At 37.5% G+C, this 25,319-nt stretch overlaps 1 protein-coding gene across 3 annotated transcripts in view; it reads left to right on the top strand.

Moving 5' to 3' along the window:
* ZNF638 (zinc finger protein 638) overlaps nt 1-25,319 on the top strand; it is a 152,391-nt gene that overhangs the window by 65,671 nt on the left and 61,401 nt on the right. For 2 of the 3 annotated variants that reach the window (XM_054476648.1, XM_054476649.2), the window contains exons 2-6: nt 6,688-8,206; nt 13,808-13,869; nt 21,280-21,318; nt 22,073-22,371; nt 23,572-23,849. In XM_054476648.1, the coding sequence (XP_054332623.1) occupies nt 6,688-8,206; nt 13,808-13,869; nt 21,280-21,318; nt 22,073-22,371; nt 23,572-23,849 (2,197 nt within the window). The remainder of the gene's footprint in view (nt 1-6,687; nt 8,207-13,807; nt 13,870-21,279; nt 21,319-22,072; nt 22,372-23,571; nt 23,850-25,319) is intronic. The other variant, XM_063648591.1, reaches the window with a different exon arrangement.

Here is a 25,319-nt window from a genome sequence, read left to right as displayed (position 1 = left end):
AAAGCCAGCCATGGTGTCAGACGCTTGTAATCCCAGCAATTCGGGAGGCTAAGGCAGGAGAATCGCTTGAACCCAGGAGGTGGAGGTTTCAGTGAGCTGAGGTTGTGTCACTGCACTCCAGCCTGGGTGACAGTGAGACTCTGTCTTAAAAAAAAAAAAGTCATTCTAATGTTTAGGACTTAAACTTTTTATTTTGGAAATCTTCAGAAATGTAAAAAAAGCACAGATAAATTCTTAGGGACTCAGCTTCCACAACCATTATTTTTACGTGTCTTGCTTCATCAAATTCTCTTCATCTACCACCACCACCACCTCTTGCCCCACTACACACATGTTCGCTCTTTCCCTCACCCCCGCCCAGATTATTTTAAAGAAAATCTCAGACACATTATTTTACTCATTAAGCACTTGAGCCTGTAACTTTTGCCTCTTTTTGCCAGTGCATCTGTGAATCTACATAGATAACTGTAGATTTAAAGTTTATAATAGCCAAAGAAAAGGCATTGGGATGATGATGGTGGTGAGAGGGAAAAGAAAAGTACATATGAGAAGTATTGACAGGAATACATTAGAAATGGAGTTTTTTTTTTTTTTTTTTTTTGTATCTTGTAATTTGGTAAGGGAATTGGTGTAGAGAGAGCAGAGGATTGAAAAAGCCACTAAAAACAGTAGCTGACATAAGGGATGTTGGTTCCTAACACTTTTTTTCTGTCTTCATAGCTGACTTTTATCAAATAGTCCTGAGGGTGCGAAGATTCTAATGTTTTAGCTGAAGCAATTTTTTTGTCTTGAATATTACGCCTTTGTCAGAAATATGTAGTTAATAAGTTATAATTTACTTTTAATCATTTCCAGTACAACTGTCTTACAGTATTTTATCCAAAGACTTTAGGATACTCCAAATTTTTGAAAATTTGATAAACACATGTTTAGTAAGACATTGTTATTTGAAATCTCATTTCTACTAGTTTCCTCAAAACTGTAGAAGATGCCATCCTACCAAACTCAATTCAAGCATTTCTGTCTTCCAGAAATCCTTTTCTGATACCTCAGCCTTGTTATAATGCTGACAAACCTTACTGAAATTTGTTTTTTTTCTGTTAGATTGTTAGCACTTTGGCTGTAGGAACGCAACTGTATTTTATTTGGCTTTGAAACTAGGAAGTAGCCTGGTGACTGTCATGTTAGGCTCTCAGAAGATATTTAATACATTGAGTGAATAATTCTGAACTTACTCCTTTCCACTAAAAACAAAAAGGGGAAAAACAAGGGTCTGTTAGGATGTATCTCCTCACCCCACCCCACAGTGGCATGCAGGATTTAGATGGAAACTTGTAAGAAGGAAATTTGTGACCTACTGTCATTCCCTATTAAATGTTCCTGCCTGCCAATAAGTAAAACAGAAACAACAAAAATCAGTGTTTAGCAAAATTGAGATGTACGGAAGTGATGATTGAGTAGAAAGTATTAGGCATGTAGCAGTGTAGGAGAGCCAGTAGCTAAAAATTAAATGGAATAGAAGAGAGATTAGATTGTCTCCTAACCATGTGAATTGAGGCCTTAAAAATGTAGATTCTGACACCCCTAAATAGAATTTCTTAACCTTTTTGGGTCATAGACCTTTTTGACAAATAGATGACAGACTCTTATAGTTTGAATTTGAATTTTCTGCTTTCTGCTCCCCTCTCCCCACCAAAAAAACTCACGTTTTCCTGTTGTATCACACCATCTCCTGTTAAAATTAACAGCTTGCCGCCGAGCGCGGTGGCTCACGTCTGTAATCCCAGCACTTTGGGAGGCTGAGGCGGGTGGATCACAAGGTCAGGAGATCGAGACCATCCTGGCTAACATGGTGAAACCCCGTCTCTACTAAAAATAAAAAAAATCAGCCGGGTGTGGTGGCACACACCTGTAGTCCCAGCTACTCAGGAGGGCGAGACAGGAGAATTGCTTGAACCCAGGAGGCGGAGGTTGCAGTGAGCCAAGATCACGCCACTGCACTCCAGCTTGGGCGACAGAGCGAGACTCCGTCTCAAAAAAAAAAAAAAAAAAATAACAGCTTGCCCTCTACTTTTAGTATCCAAATTCTGAAACTCTCTCCAACCCAGAAGAATTTTCCTGTCTTTTATGTATGGATTCTGATTCTGGTCATTAAAAGCCTTTACGTAGTAGTGTCCCCTTTTCTGAGGGAGATACGTTCTAAGGACCTGCCAGTGGATGCTGAAAATACAGATGTACTATAGTTTATTTGACCAGTTTCCGGTCTCTCTGCAAGCTTTTATAATTGCAGAAGCATGAAAAGGGAAGTTGTCAAGAGATTTCTAACTATATATTGTATCATTTTGGTTACCCTAATTTCATGAGATACTAGCTCCATCTTAAAAAGTAGAGTGTTAGCTACATGAAGGAGAGATCTGTTCTGGCTTTAATATCTTTGGTCCTTCCTTACCTAGAACAATGATGTCAGTAATTATTTTGTATGAATAAAGGCTGAATTTGAACTTACTCTCTAGATTTATTGCTAAGAAAACTTTCTCAAAAGTTCTTGGGAGTACTTAGCATTTAAAAAACTATCTTGAATGGCCTGATACTTAATCTTGGAATTTTGTTCCCTTGAATTGATTGAGAAGGACATAAAAGTTAAGTGACAAAGTAAAAGTGCTGTTGGTGGGGCACCTAAGTTAAATTTGAAAAAATAAGGCTTCAGAATTATGTAATTGCAAAAGGAAACTACAATACCTTATAAACAGAAAGCTTGAAGTATAAACAAGCATCCTTTTAGTTAAAACATTTTATTTGGAGTGGGTATGAATGATAGAAGACAAACTTTGCTAAATGATTAAAAATGTACTTAACATTTTTAATTAAAAGCGAAAATTGTGCAAATGAAATATGAGTATACAGTAGTCTCCCCTTATCCATGGGTTTACTTTCTGCAGTTAGTTACCCATAGTCAACCACCATCCAAAAATAGGTGAGTATGGTATGAGAATGACATTTTGAGAACAACCACATTCATATAACTTTTATTATGCTATATTTTAATTCTTTTTTTATTGTTAATCTCTTACTGTAGCTGATTCATAAATTAAACGTTATCATAGGTATGGATATATAGGGAAAAAACACAGTATATATAGGATGTAGTACCATCCATGGTTTCAGGCATCCATTGGGGATCTTGGAATGCATCCACCTCAGAGAAGGGGTAACCATTATACTCCTTAAATTTCATTCACAAAGAAAAGGCAACATAGTGCTTACTTTTTTTAACCATTGAAGATATGTTATTTGGCATATAGGTCATAGGCAGATATTTTATTTATATGAATTTTTTGAGACAGGGTCTGCTTTGCCACCTAGGCTGGAGTACAGTGGTGGAAACAGCTCACTGCAGCCTTGACATCCTGGACTCAAGCAGTCCTACCACCTCAGCCTCCTGGGTAGCTAGTTGGAAAAAACCAACATGCTTGGTTTTTTCATTTTTGTAGAGATGCGGTCTCACCATGTTGCCCAGGCTGGCCTTGAACTCCTGGGCTCAAAGCAGTCCCCCTGCCTTGGCCTCCCAAAGTATTGGGATTACAGGTGTGAGCCACCTGTATTTTTTTTTGTAGAGACAGGATTTCATCATGTTGCCCAGGCTGGTCTTGAACTCCTGGGCTCAGAGCAATCGGCCTGCCTTGGCCTCCCAAAGTGCTAGGATTACAGGCATGAGTGAGCTACCTCACCTGGCCTCTGATAGACTTTAATATACTAATAGACATTGTTCCCCTCTAAAAGGCAAGTATGGTGGCCTTCAAACTTTCTTGGCCAGGGAACATCTTTGTAGAAGACCACTCTTAGAGTACTCTAGTATTCTAGAGAATACAGTTCGTCAAGGGCAGTTGTCTTAACCTTCTGTAAATGTGTACTTGAATCATTGTAATGCAGTGTTGGGCACATTAGGAAATACACAGTAGATTTTTGCCTTTAAGGAATTTAAAATGGAGATTGTTCCAAATGATACTTGTTCACAATTCCACTTAGTAATTAAATCACTCTGATTGAAATTTGTTCCTTTGCTGTTTTATTTTGGGGGAGAAACATTAGTTGGAAGAGCTTGTGCTTATGAAGTTATAAGAGGAGTCTTCACCAAATGGAATAAGTGCTTCAGAAAGCATTGTAATAACTAGATGATAAACTTATTACATAAGCAATGTGTATCTTTTAGGATTGGGTGAAGACAGTTGTTTTTGGAAGAGATTTTGTTATGTAGAAGGTAGGCACAATTTCATATGATTCATGATTATTTAAAAAGACCGTGAGTTTGTTATAAATGAACTTTTTAACAGAATTTGGGTATCATTGTTTGGTAAGCTTGTGTCTGCAGCTTGTATCTGGTGAATCAAAAGCCTATGTATTTGATATATTTTTGTGTTTCCTTCTAATTTGAAAATTAACCTGTGCATGTTACTAATGAGTACTTTGGATGTGACCATTCAGATAGTTTAACAAATATTTGAGGATCTCTTGAGTAGGAGTAGGGTTTATATGCTTGGGGGATAAGACTTAGCCATGAACATAAACCTTCAGTTGACATTAGGTTGTTGAAAAAGACCATGTGCGTATGAGTGCAAAAACATAAGATAGTAAGAATCCAAAAATGGTGCAAGCAATAAAGGTTATTGGATGCCGGGCAACGTGGCTCACACCCCAGCACTTTGGGAGCTCAAGGCAAGTGGATCACTTGAGATCAGGAGTTTGAGACCAGCCTGGCCTACATGAGAAAACCCCATCTCTGCTAAAAATACAAAAAGTTAGCCAGGTATCATGGTGGCGCATGCCTGTAATCCCAGCTACTCGGGAGGCTGAGGCAGGAGAATGGCTTGAACCCGAGAAGTGGAGGTTGCAGTGAGCCGAGATTGCGCCATTGGACTCCAGCCTGAGTGACAAAGCGCATCCCTGTCTTTAAAAAAAGAAAAAAAAAAAAGGAAAGATTATTGGAAGACTCACTCTTGGCATTGGTAGTCAAGGGAGGTTGAATGGGGGTGACCTTGAAGGATGAATAAAGTCAGGTGAGCGTCCAGGGCAAGGTTTGTTTTTGATTGGAAGAGATGAAGAGAGTTGGGAAGAATAGGAACAAAGGCATAGCAAAAATACCTGTCTGATAAAATTAGAGAGATTGGTTAGATTGGTTGGACCTTAAACAATAAAGCTAAGAAATGAAGGGAATGAGATATTTGTGGATTTTTGAACAGAGGAGTTGTGTGGTGAAAATGTCCTTTTGCAAAGGTTAAATGTGGTGGCAGCATGCAAAATGATTGGAAGGGAGGGTGTTAACCAGATAAAGACCATTTTCCCAGCCAAATTAACAATTACTAACATTATATATAAATAGAGAAAAGTGTATAGTAAAGTAATGGATGGAATTGTGGCTCGAACCAGACAGTGATGGTTAGCAAATAGGATCCATGATGTTGATTTTTATAACAATTGTAGATGCCTCAAGACCTCACATTTTCCACCATGCATTTCAATCACACATGAAAGTGAGGTCCTGATAGAAAGCACCAGCATAGTCTATATGCTCATAAATTTTTTAATTGCAGGAGGAAAGGCAAGTTATGTGGCTGCTGACCTTGGTCCTGAATGGTAGCTAAAGTACTGTTTTCTGAGAAGAGTGTTGAAGGGGGTAGTACAGTCTGATGGGCTGGTCAGCAACCGGTTTTAACTAATAAAGTGCCTGGAAACTGTAAGATACTTTTGCTCACATCTGTTAATGGTTAAGAGCACAGATTACTGGACCAGATAACCTTGAATACAAATCTCAGCACAATCACTTTTCTTTGTAAGTTACATTACCTGTGTGTGCCTTAGTGTCTTCCTCTGTAAAACTGTACATATCTCAGGACTGTTGTGAGCATCAAATGACCCATTCCATTTAAAGTTCATAGAACGCTGACTGACACATGGACAGTGCTCTATAAAGTTAATCATTATTGTCATCCATATATATTCATCTATACTGCGACTATGGAGGGAATCCAAGGGAAGGGTTACTGGTTTTGTTATGTATTATGTTCTATGTTATAACGAATTCCATGCCATTGCATACTATTTTCTTAGACTCTGTAGTCAAGTTATTGGCAACAAATTTTTATCTTACAAGAAACAACTATTTAATAATAGGAACGTAAGTGTAGTTTAATTGCCCTATGGGATTTATTAGATGTCAAGGCTGATTCCAAGGAAGATTGTGTTTTACAAAAATGGGTCTTTTAGGCTTACAGTTCTTATTTTCATTATTTGTATATGTGATAACATGCATATTAAATGTGTGCATTTATAAGTATTTTAATGCCTTCATGTTTTTTTTCCCCAGTATTACAGCGTGAAATAAATTCCCAGTATTTTTCAAGATTATGTAAAAGGAGTTGTAATTACTGCTCAGCACCTAGGACAGCACCCAGTGCAACACAGTGTACATGAACTCTGGCTTGAGGTTTGGGGCTTGTGTTCTGCATTCAGGAAAGAAAAGAAGAGAAAGTTTTTGGGAAATTTAAATCCTCGTAAGCCCTTACTCTAAAAGTATATGAAATGCAGAATGGTTTCATGGCTTTATTTCAAAATGTTTTACACTGGCTGTAGAACCCACTTCATGAAGTAGTTTGAGTTAAAATGATCTAATATTTGTGTTTTAACTTTCAGCTTTGTGTTATTCTTGGAAAATTTCGCACCACTTGTGAATTCCTTGAACCTGGGCATTGCAAACCCACTTCTGTTGGGCCCATCTCCTTTGCACTTTGCTCAGATTAAGACTCAGTTGGCGCTTCAGCAGCTGAATGCCGTTGCCTCACATGGTTCAACACCACCTTATACTTTATTAAATCAGGCTTTCTTGAAAATAGCCATGTCGAGACCCAGGTTTAATCCTCGAGGAGACTTTCCACTTCAAAGGCCACGAGCACCTAACCCTTCTGGGATGAGGCCTCCAGGACCATTTATGAGGCCTGGATCTATGGGTCTCCCAAGATTTTACCCAGCAGGGAGAGCACGTGGAATTCCACACAGATTTGCTGGCCATGAATCTTATCAGAACATGGGGCCACAGAGAATGAATGTTCAGGTAACTCAACACAGAACTGATCCAAGATTGACCAAAGAAAAACTGGATTTTCATGAAGCACAACAGAAGAAGGGGAAGCCTCATGGTAGCCGGTGGGATGATGAGCCTCATATATCTGCATCAGTGGCAGTGAAACAGAGTTCTGTAACACAGGTTGCAGAGCAGAGTCCCAAAGTACAGAGCCGCTATACAAAAGAGAGTGCCTCAAGTATCTTAGCAAGTTTTGGATTATCTAATGAAGACCTAGAAGAACTTAGTCGCTATCCTGATGAACAACTAACTCCTGAAAATATGCCATTAATTTTGAGGGATATAAGAATGCGAAAAATGGGGCGCCGATTACCTAATTTACCTTCTCAGAGCAGAAATAAAGAAACACTTGGTAGTGAAGCAGTTTCAAGTAATGTGATCGATTATGGGCATGCAAGCAAATATGGCTACACAGAAGATCCACTTGAAGTACGTATTTATGATCCTGAAATTCCAACTGATGAGGTCGAGAATGAATTTCAGTCACAGCAGAACATTTCTGCATCTGTTCCCAGTCCAAATGTGATATGTAATTCTATGTTTCCAGTTGAAGACGTATTTCGCCAAATGGACTTCCCCGGTGAGTCCTCCAATAATCGGTCCTTTTTCTCAGTTGAGAGTGGAACCAAGATGTCAGGCTTACACATTTCGGGAGGACAGTCAGTCCTTGAACCCATAAAATCCGTCAACCAATCCATTAACCAAACAGTTAGCCAGACAATGAGTCAATCTCTGATTCCTCCATCTATGAACCAGCAACCTTTTTCGTCGGAATTAATTTCATCTGTAAGCCAGCAAGAGCGGATCCCACATGAACCTGTGATTAATTCATCTAACGTACATGTTGGATCAAGAGGAAGTAAAAAGAATTACCAGTCACAGGCTGACATTCCCATTCGGTCTCCCTTTGGTATTGTGAAAGCATCCTGGCTACCAAAGTTTTCACATGCTGATGCCCAGAAGATGAAGAGACTTCCAACTCCTTCTATGATGAATGATTATTATGCAGCATCTCCAAGAATATTTCCACATTTGTGTTCTCTGTGTAACGTAGAATGTAGTCATTTGAAGGTGAGTGTTTTTAAAAAAAGATCACTGTATAATGATGCTCAGCGCCCAAGTTTTCTCTAAATTCCGATATGTATGCTGCTGTTAACTAGGCGTTAAGGAAATGGCAGAAGGTAATTTTAATTGCAACCTCAATACATAGTTGTAATCTTAAGTAGCCCTGGCCTTAGTACTGAATTGAGTGTTAGGCTTACTGTATTCCTATGACTGGGCACACCATATTTTGGTAGTTTGTCTGTTTATTTTGAACTTTTAGTTATCCCACTTACGCAACATAAAATTTATGTAACATAAGCTGCATACTTACAAGACAATGTCACATGGAATCACCTTTCTCTAAAAGGATCTGTTAGTATAAAAATACAAAGAGACGGTATAACCCATTTGTAATGCACACATTTAAGAGACAGTATATTATAGCCTTGCACATATATACCTGTCTTGGGATAAAGACAATTAATGTTGATTTAAATATTTCCTGACTTTATGTAGACTAGTGATTTTTAGTATTTTTTGAGAAGAAGCTTTCTAAAATAACTTCATAGCAAAAATAAGTCAAGGTGCAGTAATTATTCTGGGACCAGCTGTGGACTCAGAAAATAGTGTAAAATGATAGAAATTTGTAGAGAAAAATCTTTAAAAACTAAAGAAGATTTAGGTACTTTGATAGTATAGTTGGAAGTATTTTGCGGAGGTAGTGAAGTGTACTATAATGTAGAACATACTGTTCAGTCGTAATCATTGGTAGATTTGAGCAGGAATTTCCAAGTAAATTTTATTTACTTATGTATGGTTGGCAATCACTGTTTCTTCTATTTACTAATGTGATTTATAGATTTAGATTGTAAAGGGTCAGAAGGGAATATACTAACATGGGAAAAAGCTTTGATTCAAGGCCATGGCCTGGAATTGGTTGTATACTTAGGCTTAAAAATCTATGTGTTAATGCTCTTGTTCTTTTCTTCCAGTGCTGCCTTTCAATTTTCTTTTCATTATTTACTCACTAGGTTTTCGTCAACATGAATCTGATAATTAGATCTGTTGCTATTTTCTTAAGGTTAATTCCAGCAAAAGAAAGCAGCATTCTACCCCATTTTAGCCAGATGAGCCAAATTCTATTAAAATAATAGTTGCCTTATTCCATCAGAAGGGATAGCAAAGTCCTTACAAGGGAAAGTCTTAGAATAATTCATATCACCTAATTGTAATCTGTAAGTAGTCCTGGCCTAAGTAGTGAATTGAGTGTTAGTCTGTCTGTATTCTTGTGACTGGGCGTACTACATAATTTTTTAAAATTTATTTTGAACTTTTAATTAATCATAATGAATCCAAGAAAATACATCTTTAAATAAAGAACTTGAAGTTTTGTATTCTGTAGAGTAGAAAAGGTGTGCATTTAATTTAGTATGTACTTACGGATACCAGTTTTGTACTTGACTCCAGTTAGGTACTGGGGCAGAAATGAGGAACTGTGTAAAATTTTAGATGTTATTAAGCAGTTTATTCAGTCTTATTGAGGAGAAAAATTATGCCCCCAAGACATTTAAAACAATTAGAAGGCAACAAGTGGTTTTGTGATTTATTTAACTTGTTTGGATATGCTGTAGGGGACAGAGATTTCTATCTTGATTGCAGGCATGTATCACTCAGGCCAGCTTCATCAATTTACCAATTTAATCATTACCAATTTGCCAATTTAATTATTTTAACTATTGTATTTGTAGCAGTATGTGTTTAAAAATAAGTATAAATATGCATGCTGACATAAAAAGACTTTTACAGCCTAGTTAGACTAATGGAATGTCAGTTACTAAATGCACTAAGTCTGTCTTGACTAGAATGATGTGGGAGAGAAGACTTCATGGAGTAGGTTGAAGATGGGTCTTGAATTGAGGCTTTAGATATGCCTGTATAAAGAGGAGGAGGGGACCAGGCACGGTGGCTCACTGCCTGTAATCCCAGCACTTTGGGAGGCCGAGACGGGTGGATCACCTGAGGTCAGGAGTTCAAGACCACCCTTACCGACATGGTGAAATCCTGTCTCTACTAAAAATACAAGAATTAGCTGGGTGTGGTCATGCGCACCTGAAATCCCAGCTACTCAGGAGGCTGAGGCAGAGAATCGCTTGAACCCAGGAGGCAGAAGGTTGGAGTGAGCCGAGATCGCGCCACTGCACTCCAGCCTAGATGACAGAGCGAGACTCCATCTCAAAAAAAAAAAAAAAAAAGAAAGAAAAAAGAAAAAGAAGAGGAGGGTTGGCAACAACGTACAGAGAGGCAGAGGTCCGGAGAGAAGACTACATTTCATTGTGGTAGGGGAGGCAGGTGGGAAAGAGTGATGAGCCATGTTAGAAATAAGTATGAAAGGCCTTGAAGAGCTAGCCTAGGAGTTTACACTTGAGGTGAGAGGCATTAGAAAGCTAAATAAGTTTGTTGATAAGTGACATGTTGGAAGTATGTATTAGGGAAATCTGACTGAAGTATGCAGGGTAAATAGAAATGAGATGATATGGAGTAGGACTTCCACTTGGAAGCTTCTTTAATTGTTCAAGTATAAGATGGTAAAAACCTAGAAAGCTAAATAAGTTTGTTGATAAGTGAAGTAACATGTTGGAAGTATATATTAGGGAAATCTGACTGAAGTATGCAGGGTAAATAGAAATGAGATGATGTGGAGTAGGACTTCCACTTGGAAGCTTCTTTTAATTGTTCAAGTATAAGATGTTAAAAACCTGGGTTAATAGGATAAAAGTAAAAATTTGAGACGAAAGGAAATCATTTAGTCATCATTAGAGCTCACCTAGATTGCCATTAAAAAACACACACACCTTTTAACAGCACAACACAATGGGGCTCATCTAAGTAATGAATTTTTCACTACTAAGTGGCCAAATGATAGGGATTTCTGAAGATGGATTTTGATGGTACACACTGCCTCTCGTTTCTGTGATACATTTTGCAGCCTCGTAAGTGTTCCTGTGTGTGTATATATGACATAAATATGAAGCCAATAAATGTAAATGACCAATTGTAAACTTTTTCCTACTGAGTAAATCTGACAATATGTATATTCCCCACCTTCGAATCTTTGAAACTATAGCTGTGAAGATGTACTTTGAGAACGTGAAATGTATTTGCTTGTTAAATTGGGGTTCAGATTTTAAAGGAGAAACTTCCCTTGGTTTAGGAGCTGTGTCATAATGACTGAAATAATTCAGTTTGAGAAAGTACCGACAATAAAAAACTGTTCAGAATAGTGAGTGAGCCCTGATATGAGTAGATATTTTCAGTTTCATTCTGAGACTGCCTAATTCTGTACAGTCCTTGCAGCATTTCCTGCTAGTAGGTAATTATCACTTTTTCTCTGGGGAGGCAGTGCTGCTTTTGGACTATTATCTACTGTGGAAACTATTACTAGAGAGTCTAGAAGTTGGGATGGGATGGGTGTGTTTACTGAGCTTAAAGCAAGTAATGTCAATTTGTGAAGCAAGCCTAAGAGAATGTGTGTATGTGTGTTGAACTGAGAAGAGTATATCTTAAATAGGGCAGCCATCATCTTCAGGTGATAGTTGCTGTAAGAATGATATCCTGTATTACTGTATCTTCCTATTTTTTCAAGAAAAGCTGGAAATCTGGACTTGGGGGTAAAAATCTCTGGATTATTAAATGTTGGCAACGTATTCAGATAAAACACTTTATGGTTCAAATAAATCATGCCCAACCCACTGCCTGCACCAGTGTGTCTGTTTGATGTAAACAATGTCCAATTAATATTAAAAATATGGGTTTCAGTACTACTAGAGACTCTTCTTCTAGCTTTCTATTTGTATTATTAAACAGGATGTACAAACATTTCTTTTTTGTAGTCCACAATCAGTTCCATGGCTTAATGAAATAGTTTAGGATTTGTCATACCTTGTTGCTGAGTTTAAATTGATGCTGAGCATTGCAAAGCAGTGTACCTTCTTTCAGATAGTTCTTGCCAAGGCAGAATCCAAAATTATTGTCAACCGTGGTTTTAACTGTGGAAACTTCTAATGACCTAAACTAAAATGTATTTCAAATGGAAACAAATAATAACATTTTCCTTAAGCAAAGTGTTGAAATACAAAGTTATTTAGTAACTTTTCTGCCTTTCCAAATGCTGGAGGAACAGTAAAACATTGAGTAACATACATATTGCTTTTAACTAATTGTTTCACCTTGGAAACTGTATCTTTGTAAACTGTATTGGCTTTTTTTTTTTTTTTAACCAGATGTATCTTCCAGAGTTATTTATGCGTACACATTGTAATTTTAGGAAAGATTTATTTGTAAATGAAGTAATGTATAAGAAAGCATTTTGGGCTGGGCATGGTGGCTCATGCCTGTAATCCCAGCACTTTTGGGAGGCCAAGGCAGGTGGATCACCCGAGGTCAGGAGTTCGAGACCAGCCTGACAAACATGGTGAAACCCTGTCTCTATTAAAAATACAAAAATTCACCAGGCTTGGTGGCACATGCCTGTTAATTCCAGCTACTAGGGAGGCTGAGGCAGGAGAATCGCTTGAACCTAGGAGGTGGAGAGTGCAGTGAGCCGAGATCGCCTCATTGCACTCCAGCCTGGGCAGCAAGAGTGAAAGTGTCTCAAAAAAAGAAAGAAGGAAAAAAAAAAGCATTTCGTTAATTGTAAAGCTCAAAGCTCTATATGTAAAGGATATTGTATCTTTGAAATGTTGTTACTTTTAAATTTTGAAAATAGATTTGATGAGTAGCATTTTTCCCCATGTTTTTCCTAATCTTATTTGCCAATATAGTGAGTACCTTGTATGGAATGGTACTGGTCTATCAGGTAGCATTTTTATTTTATTTTTATTTTTATTTTTATTTTTTTGGAGACGGAGTCTCGCTCTGTCACCCAGGCTGGAATGCAGTGGCGTGATCTCGGCTCACTGCAGGCTCCACCTCCCGGGTTCACGCCATTCTCCTGCCTCAGCCTCCCGAGTTGCTGGGAGTACAGGTGCCCGCCACCACGCCCAGCTAATTTTTTGTATTTTTAGTAGAGACAGGGTTTCACAGTGGTCTCTATCTCCTGACCTCGTGATCCGCCCGCCTTGGCCTCCCAAAGTGCTGGGATTACAGGCGTGAGCCACTGCGCCCGGCGGCATTTTTTGATTGTTGATATTGTTAGCGTGAATTTTAGAGGTATTTGTCATTGAAGTATTGTATTTTGAAGATGCTGTTTCACAGATACCATTTTATTTATAGATTTTTTGGTGTTTTCTGGTGTGTTGTTTTTATATTTGCAGTAAGTTTTTTCTGATCCATGCTTTTATTTTCTCCAAGTTTATATATTGATTTCAAAATGAGCATCCACGGGTATGATTTTTAAAATGTTTTCTGTACTAAAATATTTTCAAATGGGATCAGTGAGATATGGTATTAAGTGCATTTCTTTCAAGGCCTTTAATTTTTGTTTGTGAAAATTTTACTGAGCAGCCAAATGCTATTTATGAGTACGTTTGTTTAATTTTTGAAAAAAATACTCTGTCTTTTTTAAAAGCCTAATTCATTAGTCAACATGAGGAATATTCTAATTTCAACACTTGTCTCCTTTTACAATAGGATTGGATTCAGCATCAAAATACATCTACTCATATTGAGAGCTGTCGACAGTTACGTCAACAGTAAGAACATTTTTTTCCTTTATTATAGATAGCATATTTACAAAATAGTTAATGTTCAGATGTGACTTAAATACCTTTAGTATAATACTTTGGAGAAAAATATTTTTGGAAAGCTATTGTCTTTTAAAAATACTAGTTTTGTGGAAGTATATTTAATATTTTTCCAAAATGGTAGAATTCAGTATATCCTTTGACACTTTTCTAACTTAATTCCCAATAGGTAAACTTTTTATGTCGTTAGTTCATTCTTTGCTGGCTTACCTTCCCCAGGATCTTTTATCTATATCAGAGCAGGTATCCTTTCTTCTCCTATCTCCACCTCTTCCCATAGGACAAGTAACTGAAAATCAGTGCAAACCAAACACCAGTATTTAATTTTGGACCTAAAGCTCTTCTCTTAGAACCAGTTTTCAGAATATACCTTAAGTAAGGGATGGACAAGCTAGATGTCTTGCTTCCTTAACTTTGGCTCTTCAATTCTTCCCCCTTTTTCTTCTTAAAGACAGGGCACCTGTGAAGGTTTCCCTACTGGCCATAGAGGTGAAAAAGTGTGATTTTAACACTATGTTCCTGTATCTCTTGGAGTAACATCAAATTAAACTCTGTCTTCCCTAGTACCATTAAACAGTTCCTAGCCACCAGACTGAGAGTAACGTGTTATTGGGCAAATGGATTTGAGATTATTATTGAGAATCCTTTTGGTCGTAAGTGATTAAAGTTGCAGATTAGTTGGAGTGGGTCATGACTGTAATCTCAGCACTTTGGAAGGCTGAGACAGGTAGGCTTGCTTGAGCTCAGGAGTTCAGCCTGGCCAACACAGTAAGATCTTGTCTCTACCAAAATAAAAATAAAAAAATCAGCCAGGCATGGTGGTACACATCTGTAGTTCTAATATTTGGAAGGCTGAGGTGGTAGCATCACTTGAGTGCGGGAGATAGAAGCTTCAGTGAGCCATGATTGTGCCACTGCACTCTAGCCTGGGCGATAGCCTGTTTCAAAAAAAAAAAAAAAAAAAAAAATTTTTTTTTTAAAGTAAGAGAATTTTTAAGCTCACTTAACTGAGAAGCTTAAATGAGGTTGGTGGTTCTATTAATAAGTTTCAGGAGCAACTGTATTGGAAGCTCAAATAAAAATTCGTGTCAGAAGTACTTCTTTCTTAGCTGTTGTCTTTTGCATTGGCCTTATGAAATCTTGGACACACTTCTTTCACATAGCAAAATGGACCCTACGGTTCTGGATGTAAGTGATCTGTATAGCTGGCATTTCTAGGAGTTGTTTTTGTTGTTGTTTTTGTTTTCCTTATCCCACCCCTCACCCTGTGACACAGCCTCGGGTGGTTCTGAGAATATATGCCTCTCCCGTCTGACCTTTTTTCTTTAAAGCACTTCTTTCTCCATAACTCTGGCAAAAGTCCTTGTTTTGACTCTTTTGGTTCAATTTTGATTAGTTGTCCATCCCTAAACGCATTATAGTGGCTGTGGGAATAGGGTAGTCCATCTCGGTTTGCGTCATATGTCTACTCCTGGTGTTGAGAGTGAGATAATTGTCATCTGGATCTTATGCACTAAGACTGGAAATTGGGGTTACTATCCTATATAGATGCTGTAAAGACAAACATAGGTTATCATGGAGAGATAATTTGTTACCTGAGTTGGATATGCCTTACTGCCACTGTAAGGAATACAGTCGAAAATCGAAAATCTCTCCTAAGCAACGTTTTCCCACAGGTACCCAGTGGGATGTCTTAATTCTTATGAAGGTGAATTTTTAGTTGGGTGGGGGTGAGTTACTTATTTCAGAGAGTCATTCATGCTAGTAAGAGGATTATAGCTACGTTAATTTACTTGAGCAAACAGCATGTATGTATCTATTAAAGCCTTTAGTGTAGGTAAGCCTATTATTTTTTTCATACACTTAGGACCCTGATTTAAAGCATTTGCTTTCCATGCCTGCTACTTTAATGTTCTACTCTATTTATTTTTTAACCATATCAAGTGTATTTTGGTTCTCCACAGAGATGAATAGAGGAGATATATATAAATATAAGCGTACCTCCTTTTATTGCACTTCAATTTATTGTACTTCCCATAATTTGCCTTTTTTACAAATTGAAAGATTGTGGGAACCCTGTGTCAAGCAAGTCTACTGGTGCCATTTTTCTTTTTGTTTTTTTCTTTTTGACTTAAACTGGGAGAGAATAAATTTCTATTTAGAGTCCAGAAGTCTGAAATCATGCTGTTAGCTGGGCCACCTTTCCCTTCCGAGGCTCTGGGGGAAAATCTGTTCCATGCTTCTCTCCTAGCTTCTAGTGACTGGGGACAATCGTTGACATTACTTGGCTTGTAGCCCATCAATCCTATCTCTGCTACTGTCCTCACCACCACCTTGTCTTCCCTTAAACCTCCCTATGCCCTGCTATTAGAAAGACACTGGCTATTGGATCTAGGGCCCGTTGGATAATTCAGGATGATTTCATCTCAGGAGTTTTAGTTTGATTACATCTGCAAAGATCCTTTTCCAAATCAGGTAACATTCACAAGTTCCAGGGATTGGAACATATATATGTATGTATCTTTTGGGGAGCACCATTCAAGAATGCATTTTAATCAGTTTCCCCAATACCAAATTGCTCTCATCTGAGCCTTGAGCAGTGCTTTTGCTGCCAAAAGCTATCAAGAGCTGAAGCTGAAAATGAACAGTGTGTGTATTAGCACCTGTATGCTGGTAAGAACTGCAACTGGATATATCCTTCGATCTGGCATCCTCTGGGTCAGTTTCCACTTTTTCCCATTGCGGGGCTTAAGGGTTCTTTTCGTTACACAGATAGCTGTGGTTTGAAATTTAAAATAACAGTATATCTTTCCTAATTCTCCAGGCTGTGTCTCCTAACCAGGCCTCATGATGCTTTCACAGTTTCTTACCTTCTGCACATTTTTCTTCACTCTGGCCTCACTCTGATCACAATGGCAGATTCAGGGCCTCCCTCTTCCCTTGTCTATTGGGCCAGTCAGGACTCTTTCCTGTCGGTGCCATTTTTCTAACAGCATGTGCTCACTTTGTGTCCCTGAGTCACACTCATAGTATTTCAAATTTTTGCATTATTACTATACCTGTTATGGCAATCTGTGATTGGTGATCTTTGATTTTGACTTGCTGAGGGCTCATGATCAGTATTTTTTAGCAATAAAGTACTTTTTAATTAATGTATGTACATTTTTAAAAACATGCTATTGTATAGTTAATACACTGGCACAGTCTAAACATAACTTTTATTTGCACTGGGAAACCAAAAAACTTATGTGACTCGCTTAGAACTGAATCTTATGTGACTCGCTAGAACTGAATCTACAGTATCTCTGAGGTATGCCTATGTATTGATATATGAGAGGGGATTTACTAGGGGAATTGGCTTACGCAATTATGGAGGCTGAGAAGTCCCACCGTATACTGTCTGTGTGTTGAAGACTCTGGGTTTCTGGTAGCGTGGCTCAGTCTAAATTCAAAAGCTTCCAAACCAAGGAAGCTGATAGCATAATTCTCAGTCTGAGGCAGAAGGCCCTATAGCTCCAGGAGCCTGCTGATGCAAGTTGCATAAGAACTTGGAGTTCTGATGTCCAAGAACAAGGAGGAGAAGGGCATCCCGCTCTGAGGGAAGGAGGGGTGGAGAGAGGGAATTCCATCTTCTTCTATCTATTTGTACCATCTGGGCTCCCAGCCTATGCATGCGTGATGCCCGCCCACATTGAGGGCAGATCTTCCTTACTCAGCCCACTGACTCACAGACTAATCTTCACTGTAAACACTCTCACAGACATGCCAAGAAACAATGCCTCACCAACCATCTAAGCATCCCTCAATCTAGTCAAGTTGACACCCAAAATTAACCATCACATTCAGGTTGTATGCACTTGAATTATTGTTTCATGACTTTCTCTCCACTGCAAAATAATTTAATAAATAAATTAGATTTGGTTAGGTGCTTGGGATCTGCAATCTTTATTCTTTTAAGCTGTGTTATGGGGATATACCTTCTTTCTACTCATTCCTCCATTGATGTATATTTAGATTTTTCTTATGGCTTATTCTCTCTGGCTTTATTGGATCTTTCTGGATTATGACACGAGTAGTTGAGGAAAGATACAGTGCATCAGAATTTTAGTATTAAAAATAGGTAATTATGCTATGTTTATTGTGTGCTGGGCATTCTTAGTGCTTTACATAATTGATTTAGTCTTCAAAACCATCTACGAGGTGTTAAGTATAAGGATTATTCCTGATTTTATCAGTGAGAGAAGTGAGGCACAGAGACAATTTCCCTACCATCATGCAGCACATAGTTAAACGGAACTAGTTGAGCTCGTGGGCCTTTATCATCCCTTCTACTTTTTTATGGCTTAAAAAATTTTCAGAATAAAATATTGAAGAGAAAAAGGAAGAAAAACATTTGTATGTTCTTCATCTATATTCACCATTTGTTAATATTTGCTTTATTATATCATACATTTGTTTCTGAACTATTTGAAAATAAATTGCAGACATTATGAGACATCATTTCTAAATTCAGCATGTATCTCCAAAGTATAAGGACGTCGTTCTGCATAACCACAATACAGCACATTTAAGGAGATTAACAATAATTCCACAATTCCTTCTAATATATAAGCCAAATTCATATTTTCCCACTTCTTTCCAGAATGCCTTTTATAACTCTTCTTGTTTGTCCCATCCATACCCCCAATCCAGTATTCAGTTAAGATTTATGCATTACAGTCTCTTTTAATCTAGAATAGCCTACTCTTTGTTTGTTTTTTGTTTTGTTTTGTTTGTCTTTCTTTTTATTTTGTTTGAGAAGGATGTTTTATGGTGTTGATTTTTTTCCTTGAAATGTCCGGGAAACTTGTCTTGTTGAATGTCCCACTTTCTATAGTTTTCTATTTGTTTCCTTAGCATTAAATTCACTGAGAACATTTTTGTTGCAAATGCTTCGTTGGTGATACGTATTTATTGCATCACATTGGGACAAAGATAATATCAGTTAACTATGTCCTTGCTCTTAATAGTTAACGTTACCACCTTTGTAAGGAGCGTTATTGCTTCTGAAGCACATTTTTGACTAGTTGGGCAGTACAGAGGTGTTTCCAAATTCTGCTTGCAGAATGTATACATGCTTTATCTTTCTGCCCTGGGCAGCAGAGATGAGAACATGTGTTACCTAGTGAACAGGTCTAAACTTGGTGAACCTGAACCTAGTGAAGAGCAACAATATTATTTATTACTATCTCAGCTCACTGCAACCTCCATCTCATGGGTTCAAGTGATCCTCCCACCTCAGCCTCCTGAGTAGCTAGGACCACTGATGAGTGCCACCATGCTCAGCTAATTTTTTGTATTTTTGGTAGAGACGGGGTTGCCAAAGCTGGTCTCAAACTCCTGAGCTCAAGCGATCTGCCTACCTCAACCTCCCAAAGTGTTGGGATTACAGGCATGAGCCACTATGCTCGACCATTATTACCAGCCCTTTATATTAGTCTTCAAGCTCTTGTGAACCATAAACTAGAGAGCTCTGGAAATTTAATAACTTTGATGTGTTGTTAATCACCTTCATTTCCACCATATACATATGAGAAAGCTAAGGCTTACACATACTAAGTAACTGGCTTTAAGTTTCATAGCCATTAAATGACAGCACCTACAGTGAAACCCAGTTTTGTTTGATGATAAAAGATTTGCTTTGAATCACTGTAAGACTAGGAATTTATCCTCCTGGATGGTACAGAGCAATGAAAGTTTTTAAAAGTGTGGAAATAGATGGAACAAAATTATCCATATATTGGGAATTGTTGACACTAGGTGATGGGTATGTTGGATTAAAGTTAACTTTTTTGTCTTCACAGTTTGTCCTCTCATAATTAAAAGATGCTCCAGACATTATATCTATTCTCAAAGTAGGAAGAATGAGGCAGAAGCTTTCTCAGATGTCTGTCAGGGGTTTTGTACCTATGTCTCATTGGTTAGAACTTACCACTGGCTATCTTCTAGAGATAGTGGGAAAGCAAATATTTAGCTTTTTTTTGCCATTGTAGTAAAGGCAAACAAGGGAAAAGGGAATTGAGAATTGCTGTGGGGTTAGCTCATTAACAACGTCTGAGGCAAATAGCAACCAAGACAAACCACTTTAATAAGGTTTGACCTAACTTTATTTTCCTGCTAGGTGATTTGTCAGAAGTTTGCTGCCTCCATTTCCTTACCTGGCTTTCATCTTGCTGCTGAAATTGTATTCTTAAATGTAGTGATTTATTTATTTAATATAATCAGCATGTCCAGATGCCTCTTATAGTTCAGATTTTCTAGAAGTCCCTTGAGAGTGAAGATACAGCCTTTTTCTTAGGCTTCTATGATAATACTGTTTCTCCTACTAGTTTTTCCGTGATTACTCCTTAGTCTTTTTTTTTTTTTTTTTTCTTTGCTTTACTCTAAAGTTGTCGACGTGCCTAAGATTCTGTCCTTGGCTCTCTTTTTTTTCCTATAAACTCCATCTTGTGTTAGTCTCACTCTTAGGGCTATAATTGTGGCTTCTACATGCCTGATTTCTAAATATCTCAGCTCTCATCTTTTCCCCTAATTCCAGATATTCCTTTACACTTGTTCTGAAAACATTCCTGTTATCCTCTCTTACAAATGTTCGTTAAGTTCCCATTGTTTTTTTTCCTGTGTGTAACCTCATTACCTGATTTTAAGGCTCTTCGTAATTTGTCTCTACCTGAAACAACAGACAGCCTGTCCAAGTTTCCCCCTTTATAATTCCTTTTCATCATTTCTATGCTGTAGCTAGACCACTTCCTGGAACAAAACACCAATGTTTTGCCTCCAATCTTAGTTTACGTATTGCCACTGCATGAAATCTAACCTGATCCATTCCTTTTAATAGATCTTTGTAAGGGCTACCTGAAAAGCAACGCTTTCTGTGAGTTCTCTCCTGATTCCTCTCACTGGACATATCTTTATGAGGACTACTTGGTGCAAGTTAAGGAACACCATTCATGTTGTATTCTGTGAGTTGCCACATGGAATATGATAGGAGTGGTATTCCCTAGAGTTCTGTAAAGTAGATGAACTGTCTTCTCTCTTTTAACCCTTAACCTCAGCTCGTATCTTGTACCTCTTAACACTTTTGTGCATATGCTGGCCGGTTTACTTAAATGAAAGTTTAGGCCTTTAAAGTATGGGGAGTGTGTTTCCCTGATACACCTATTAGCATAATACTTTGATTATTTATTGACTTAAACACTCAGAATATTTTATTTCCAATAAAGGTTGTGAAACGTCCTTTTGATATATTACAGATAAAGATTAATTGAGCCTTACGGTCTTATTTTAGCTGTTAGTTAATATTGTTTATTTTCAAAATAGGTATCCTGATTGGAATCCTGAGATCCTCCCGTCAAGAAGGTAATTTTTAAAAATAGTAATATTATTAAAACTTGATTGTCTTTTAAAAGTAAACAGTTAATTTTAAGAAAGTGATTCTTTTGAGTTCTACTTCTGCCATTCAAACAACAGGCAAATGGAAAAACCTCTATGAATCTTTAACTTATTCCAGCTTAAATGTGACACAGCCCCTCCCCCGATCTACTTTCTTTAGCCTTTTCTGAAAATACTTTATTCTGACATTATTATTTTATGTTTATGACATCTTCTCTTGTAAATGCCTTGAATGCTAGGAGTGATATTATTAAGTTCTGTATCCCCTAGGGGATTCTACTCAGGTTATGTGTGTACACACACATAGAGAAATCAAAGTCATATTTATACATGGCATAATCTTTCAGGAAAAAATTATTGAAAACGTCTGTTTATGTAAATCATTTCCTAAATTCTTTACATAATTTAATACTTTAAAAACATAATTGGATATAATGTTGGTACAGGAAAAACCAGAGAAATTCATTATCGTATTCTTCTGTAAACTAGAAAACAGACATCCAAGCAATTGGAGGGCTGATAAACTGTTCTGATTGTTTCTTATTTAGCTATAAGGCTGAATTACATCATAACAAACAGATTTTTGTTTTAAGTACATATCTTTTATCAGAGTTTGGTATTGTTAGCAGTCTGTTTTTAACAAGGTACACTTCTATCATTTAGTATCATTTACATTTACATTAAATTGCTGATCACTTTCTTCTTCCCCCCCTGCTTGTAGAAATGAGGGCAATAGAAAAGAAAATGAAACTCCACGAAGACGTTCTCATTCCCCCAGTCCTAGGCGTTCTAGAAGATCAAGCTCAAGTCACAGATTCCGTCGGTCTCGAAGCCCAATGCATTACATGTATAGGCCGAGAAGTCGAAGTCCAAGAATTTGCCATCGTTTCGTTTCTAGATACAGATCCAGATCCAGATCCCGTTCACCATATCGAATTAGAAATCCATTTAGAGGTAGTCCAAAATGCTTTCGATCAGTTAGCCCTGAAAGGATATCAAGGAGATCAGTGAGATCATCAGGTATACTGATGGCCATGAAATAGTGAATGTACTTATTTTGACTAAATTTTTAAATGTCTTTCTTTTTGGATTTTGAGAAATGTTCTACTTTATTAAATTTTAGAATTGATAAATGAAATCTGACCCACATGCCACAGAGTTAATTATTCCCTCTGGTAACTTGGCAAAGAAATGTGTGTGAATGTATGTGTCCACCAACATCATATTTAAAAACCAAGGATGGTAAAAATGTCTTAGTTTGCTTTAATAATTGATTATAGAATTCCATGGATTAATTTAAAATGTTTTTGAAATTATTATTTTTTTAACCTGTGACTTAATGTTGATTTTATGACCCTTTCAGAAATAGCTCACACATGCATGCACACACACACACACACACACACACACACACTTTCTTCTACAATGAAAGAAACCATAGTTAATATCTGAGAAGTACTTTGACACTCCCACTGTTTCACTTGACTAGCCTGAAAAATTCAAAAATAGTACTTTGCACAGGTCTTATTGTGTCTAGTATAGTCTAAAATGCTGAATTCAAATGGAGATAACCTTTAATTATATAAGGCATTCCTTCTTAAAGTATGGCCCAAGGATCGATTGGGGTCCTCAAGATCTTTTAAGAGTTCTATGAGGTCTGTCTTCTCTTTTCTAATTACATGCCTCCATGAGGCTGGATTTTCTTTATCCAGAAGCAGATACAAGAATTTAGGTTCTTCTTTTAAGCCCAACATTAAAATGTGTAGAAGAAGGTACTATAGTGCTACTCATTTCACTAGTTTTGTTTTGGGAATTACAGTTGGTTTTTATAAAAATATTTATGTTAATATGGGAATTTACTTTTTTTGCCATTACTTTCAGTGGCAAAAACTGCAGTTACTTTTGCACCAACCTAACATATGAATTGATAAATATTTTTAAAATTTTAATTTCTAATATGGTAAATATCAGTAAATATAACACAAATCTTTGTAGGCTTCAGTAAGTGTAAAGCAGTCTCAAAACCAAAACTTTAAGGATCACTGGGGCCCATAAGGGAATAAAGGAACTTCATGTAAAAAGCCTTCTGAGTGAATAAAATCTAGATTTTTTTATTGTCTGTGTGCTCCCTGTTTAGCTTGAAAATAGCACTATGTGATTATGTCATGAGATGGCTCCTACCTTAATTTTTTCCAATTGAAATTTATATCTTTTTACTAGATAGAAAAAAAGCATTAGAAGATGTAGTACAACGATCTGGGCATGGGACAGAATTTAATAAACAGAAGCATCTTGAAGCTGCTGATAAGGGACATTCACCAGCACAAAAGCCTAAAACTAGCAGTGGAACAAAACCATCAGTTAAACCTACAAGCGCTACAAAGAGTGATTCAAATCTAGGAGGACATTCTATTCGTTGTAAATCAAAGAATCTTGAAGATGACACTTTGTCAGAATGTAAACAGGTGTCTGATAAAGCTGTTTCTCTCCAGCGAAAGGTAATTCTCTAATTAATAATTATTTTTAGAGAGAAGGTTTCACTCTGTCGTCCTGGCTGGACTGCAGTGGTGCAACAAACATGGCTCACTGCAGCCTCGATCTCCTGGGCTCAAGTGATCCTCCTGCCTCAGCTTCCCAAGTAGCCGGCACCACAGGCGTGTGCCACCATGCCTGGCTAATTTTTTAATTTTTGTGGAGATGGGATCTTGCCATGTTGCTCAGGCTGGTCTCGAACTACTAGGCTCAGGCAGTCCTTCCACATCAGCTTCCCTAAGTGCGTGAGCCCCTATGCCTGGCTTCGTAATTCTTTGTTAGTGCAAGTATGCACACATTTGCTATAACAAACAGAAAACAAAGTTGTTGCCGGGCATGGTGGCTTATGCCTGAATCCCAGCACTTTGGGAGGCCAAGCAGGGTGGATCGCTCGAGCTTAAGAGTTTGAGGCCAGCCAGAGCTACATGGTGAAACTCTCTCTCTACAAAAAATATAAAAATGAGCTGGGGGGTGGTGGCAGGTGCCTGTAGTCCCCGCTACTTGGGAGGCCTTGGGAGGCTCAGGTGGAAGGATCACTTGAGCCCGGGAGGCAGAGGTTGCAGTGAGCTGAGATCACACCACTGCACTCCAGCCTGTACTATAGAAGGAAGACCCTGTCTCAAGAAAAAAAAAATGAAGTTGTCTTAACTTTTTTATTCCATATTTCCAATAACTTTGAAATTACGAGTTGTTACATGATTTTAGTATGGAATATTTTACTGGTTTTTGTTATGAGTATAATAAAAGTCCAAGGTTCAAAATCTTGTAGCTTAGGAATTCCAGTGGTTTGGTATTTGATGTGTCAAAAGAACATTTTGATGGTTTGGCATTTTTGGCTAGCTTCACAAGCAGATCATTGTGATGAGTTTTGCTCTCTAATTGGGAAAATGAATAATCACCAGCAGCAATATTGAGCTTTTGTAATCTTTTTTAGTAAGTTATAAGAGTGAGCCTCTCCTGAGAATTGATCATTATTCATCTGTTCTATACTTTTTGTGGTACAGTTCAGAAGTCAAATACTCTGTTGTACAGTGTAAAATTTATATTTTGGTACTGATTTATTAGTGTATTTTGACTGTAACCTACTGGTTACGATACTAAGGTGTTGTTTTATTGTATATGTTTATTAAATCACTATTAAATAATATATTAAAACATCAAGAGACTATCTTCAGAGAAAATCCTAATAGGCCCAATATCAAATATTTTGTATATTTTAATATTAATAAGTCTTCAAGTATTTAGGTATGGAATGCATTGTTCTCAACAGTATTTAAATACATGAAAGACTTTCAGTAAGTGCTGTTCCCTGCCCCAAAGAACTTACATTTAGAAGGATAAACATAATAATCAACCAGTAATTAACAGAATTTTGAAGAGCATTGGGAAGAAATTTTTGAGTATAGGGAAAATTTTGAAGAGACTGAGTTAGTCTC

The sequence above is a fragment of the Pongo pygmaeus genome, chromosome 12 (genome assembly GCF_028885625.2).
Source record: "Pongo pygmaeus isolate AG05252 chromosome 12, NHGRI_mPonPyg2-v2.0_pri, whole genome shotgun sequence".
Taxonomy (NCBI): domain Eukaryota; kingdom Metazoa; phylum Chordata; class Mammalia; order Primates; family Hominidae; genus Pongo; species Pongo pygmaeus.
Note: the sequence above shows the minus strand (reverse complement) of the source record. Positions and strands in the feature narration are given on the sequence as shown.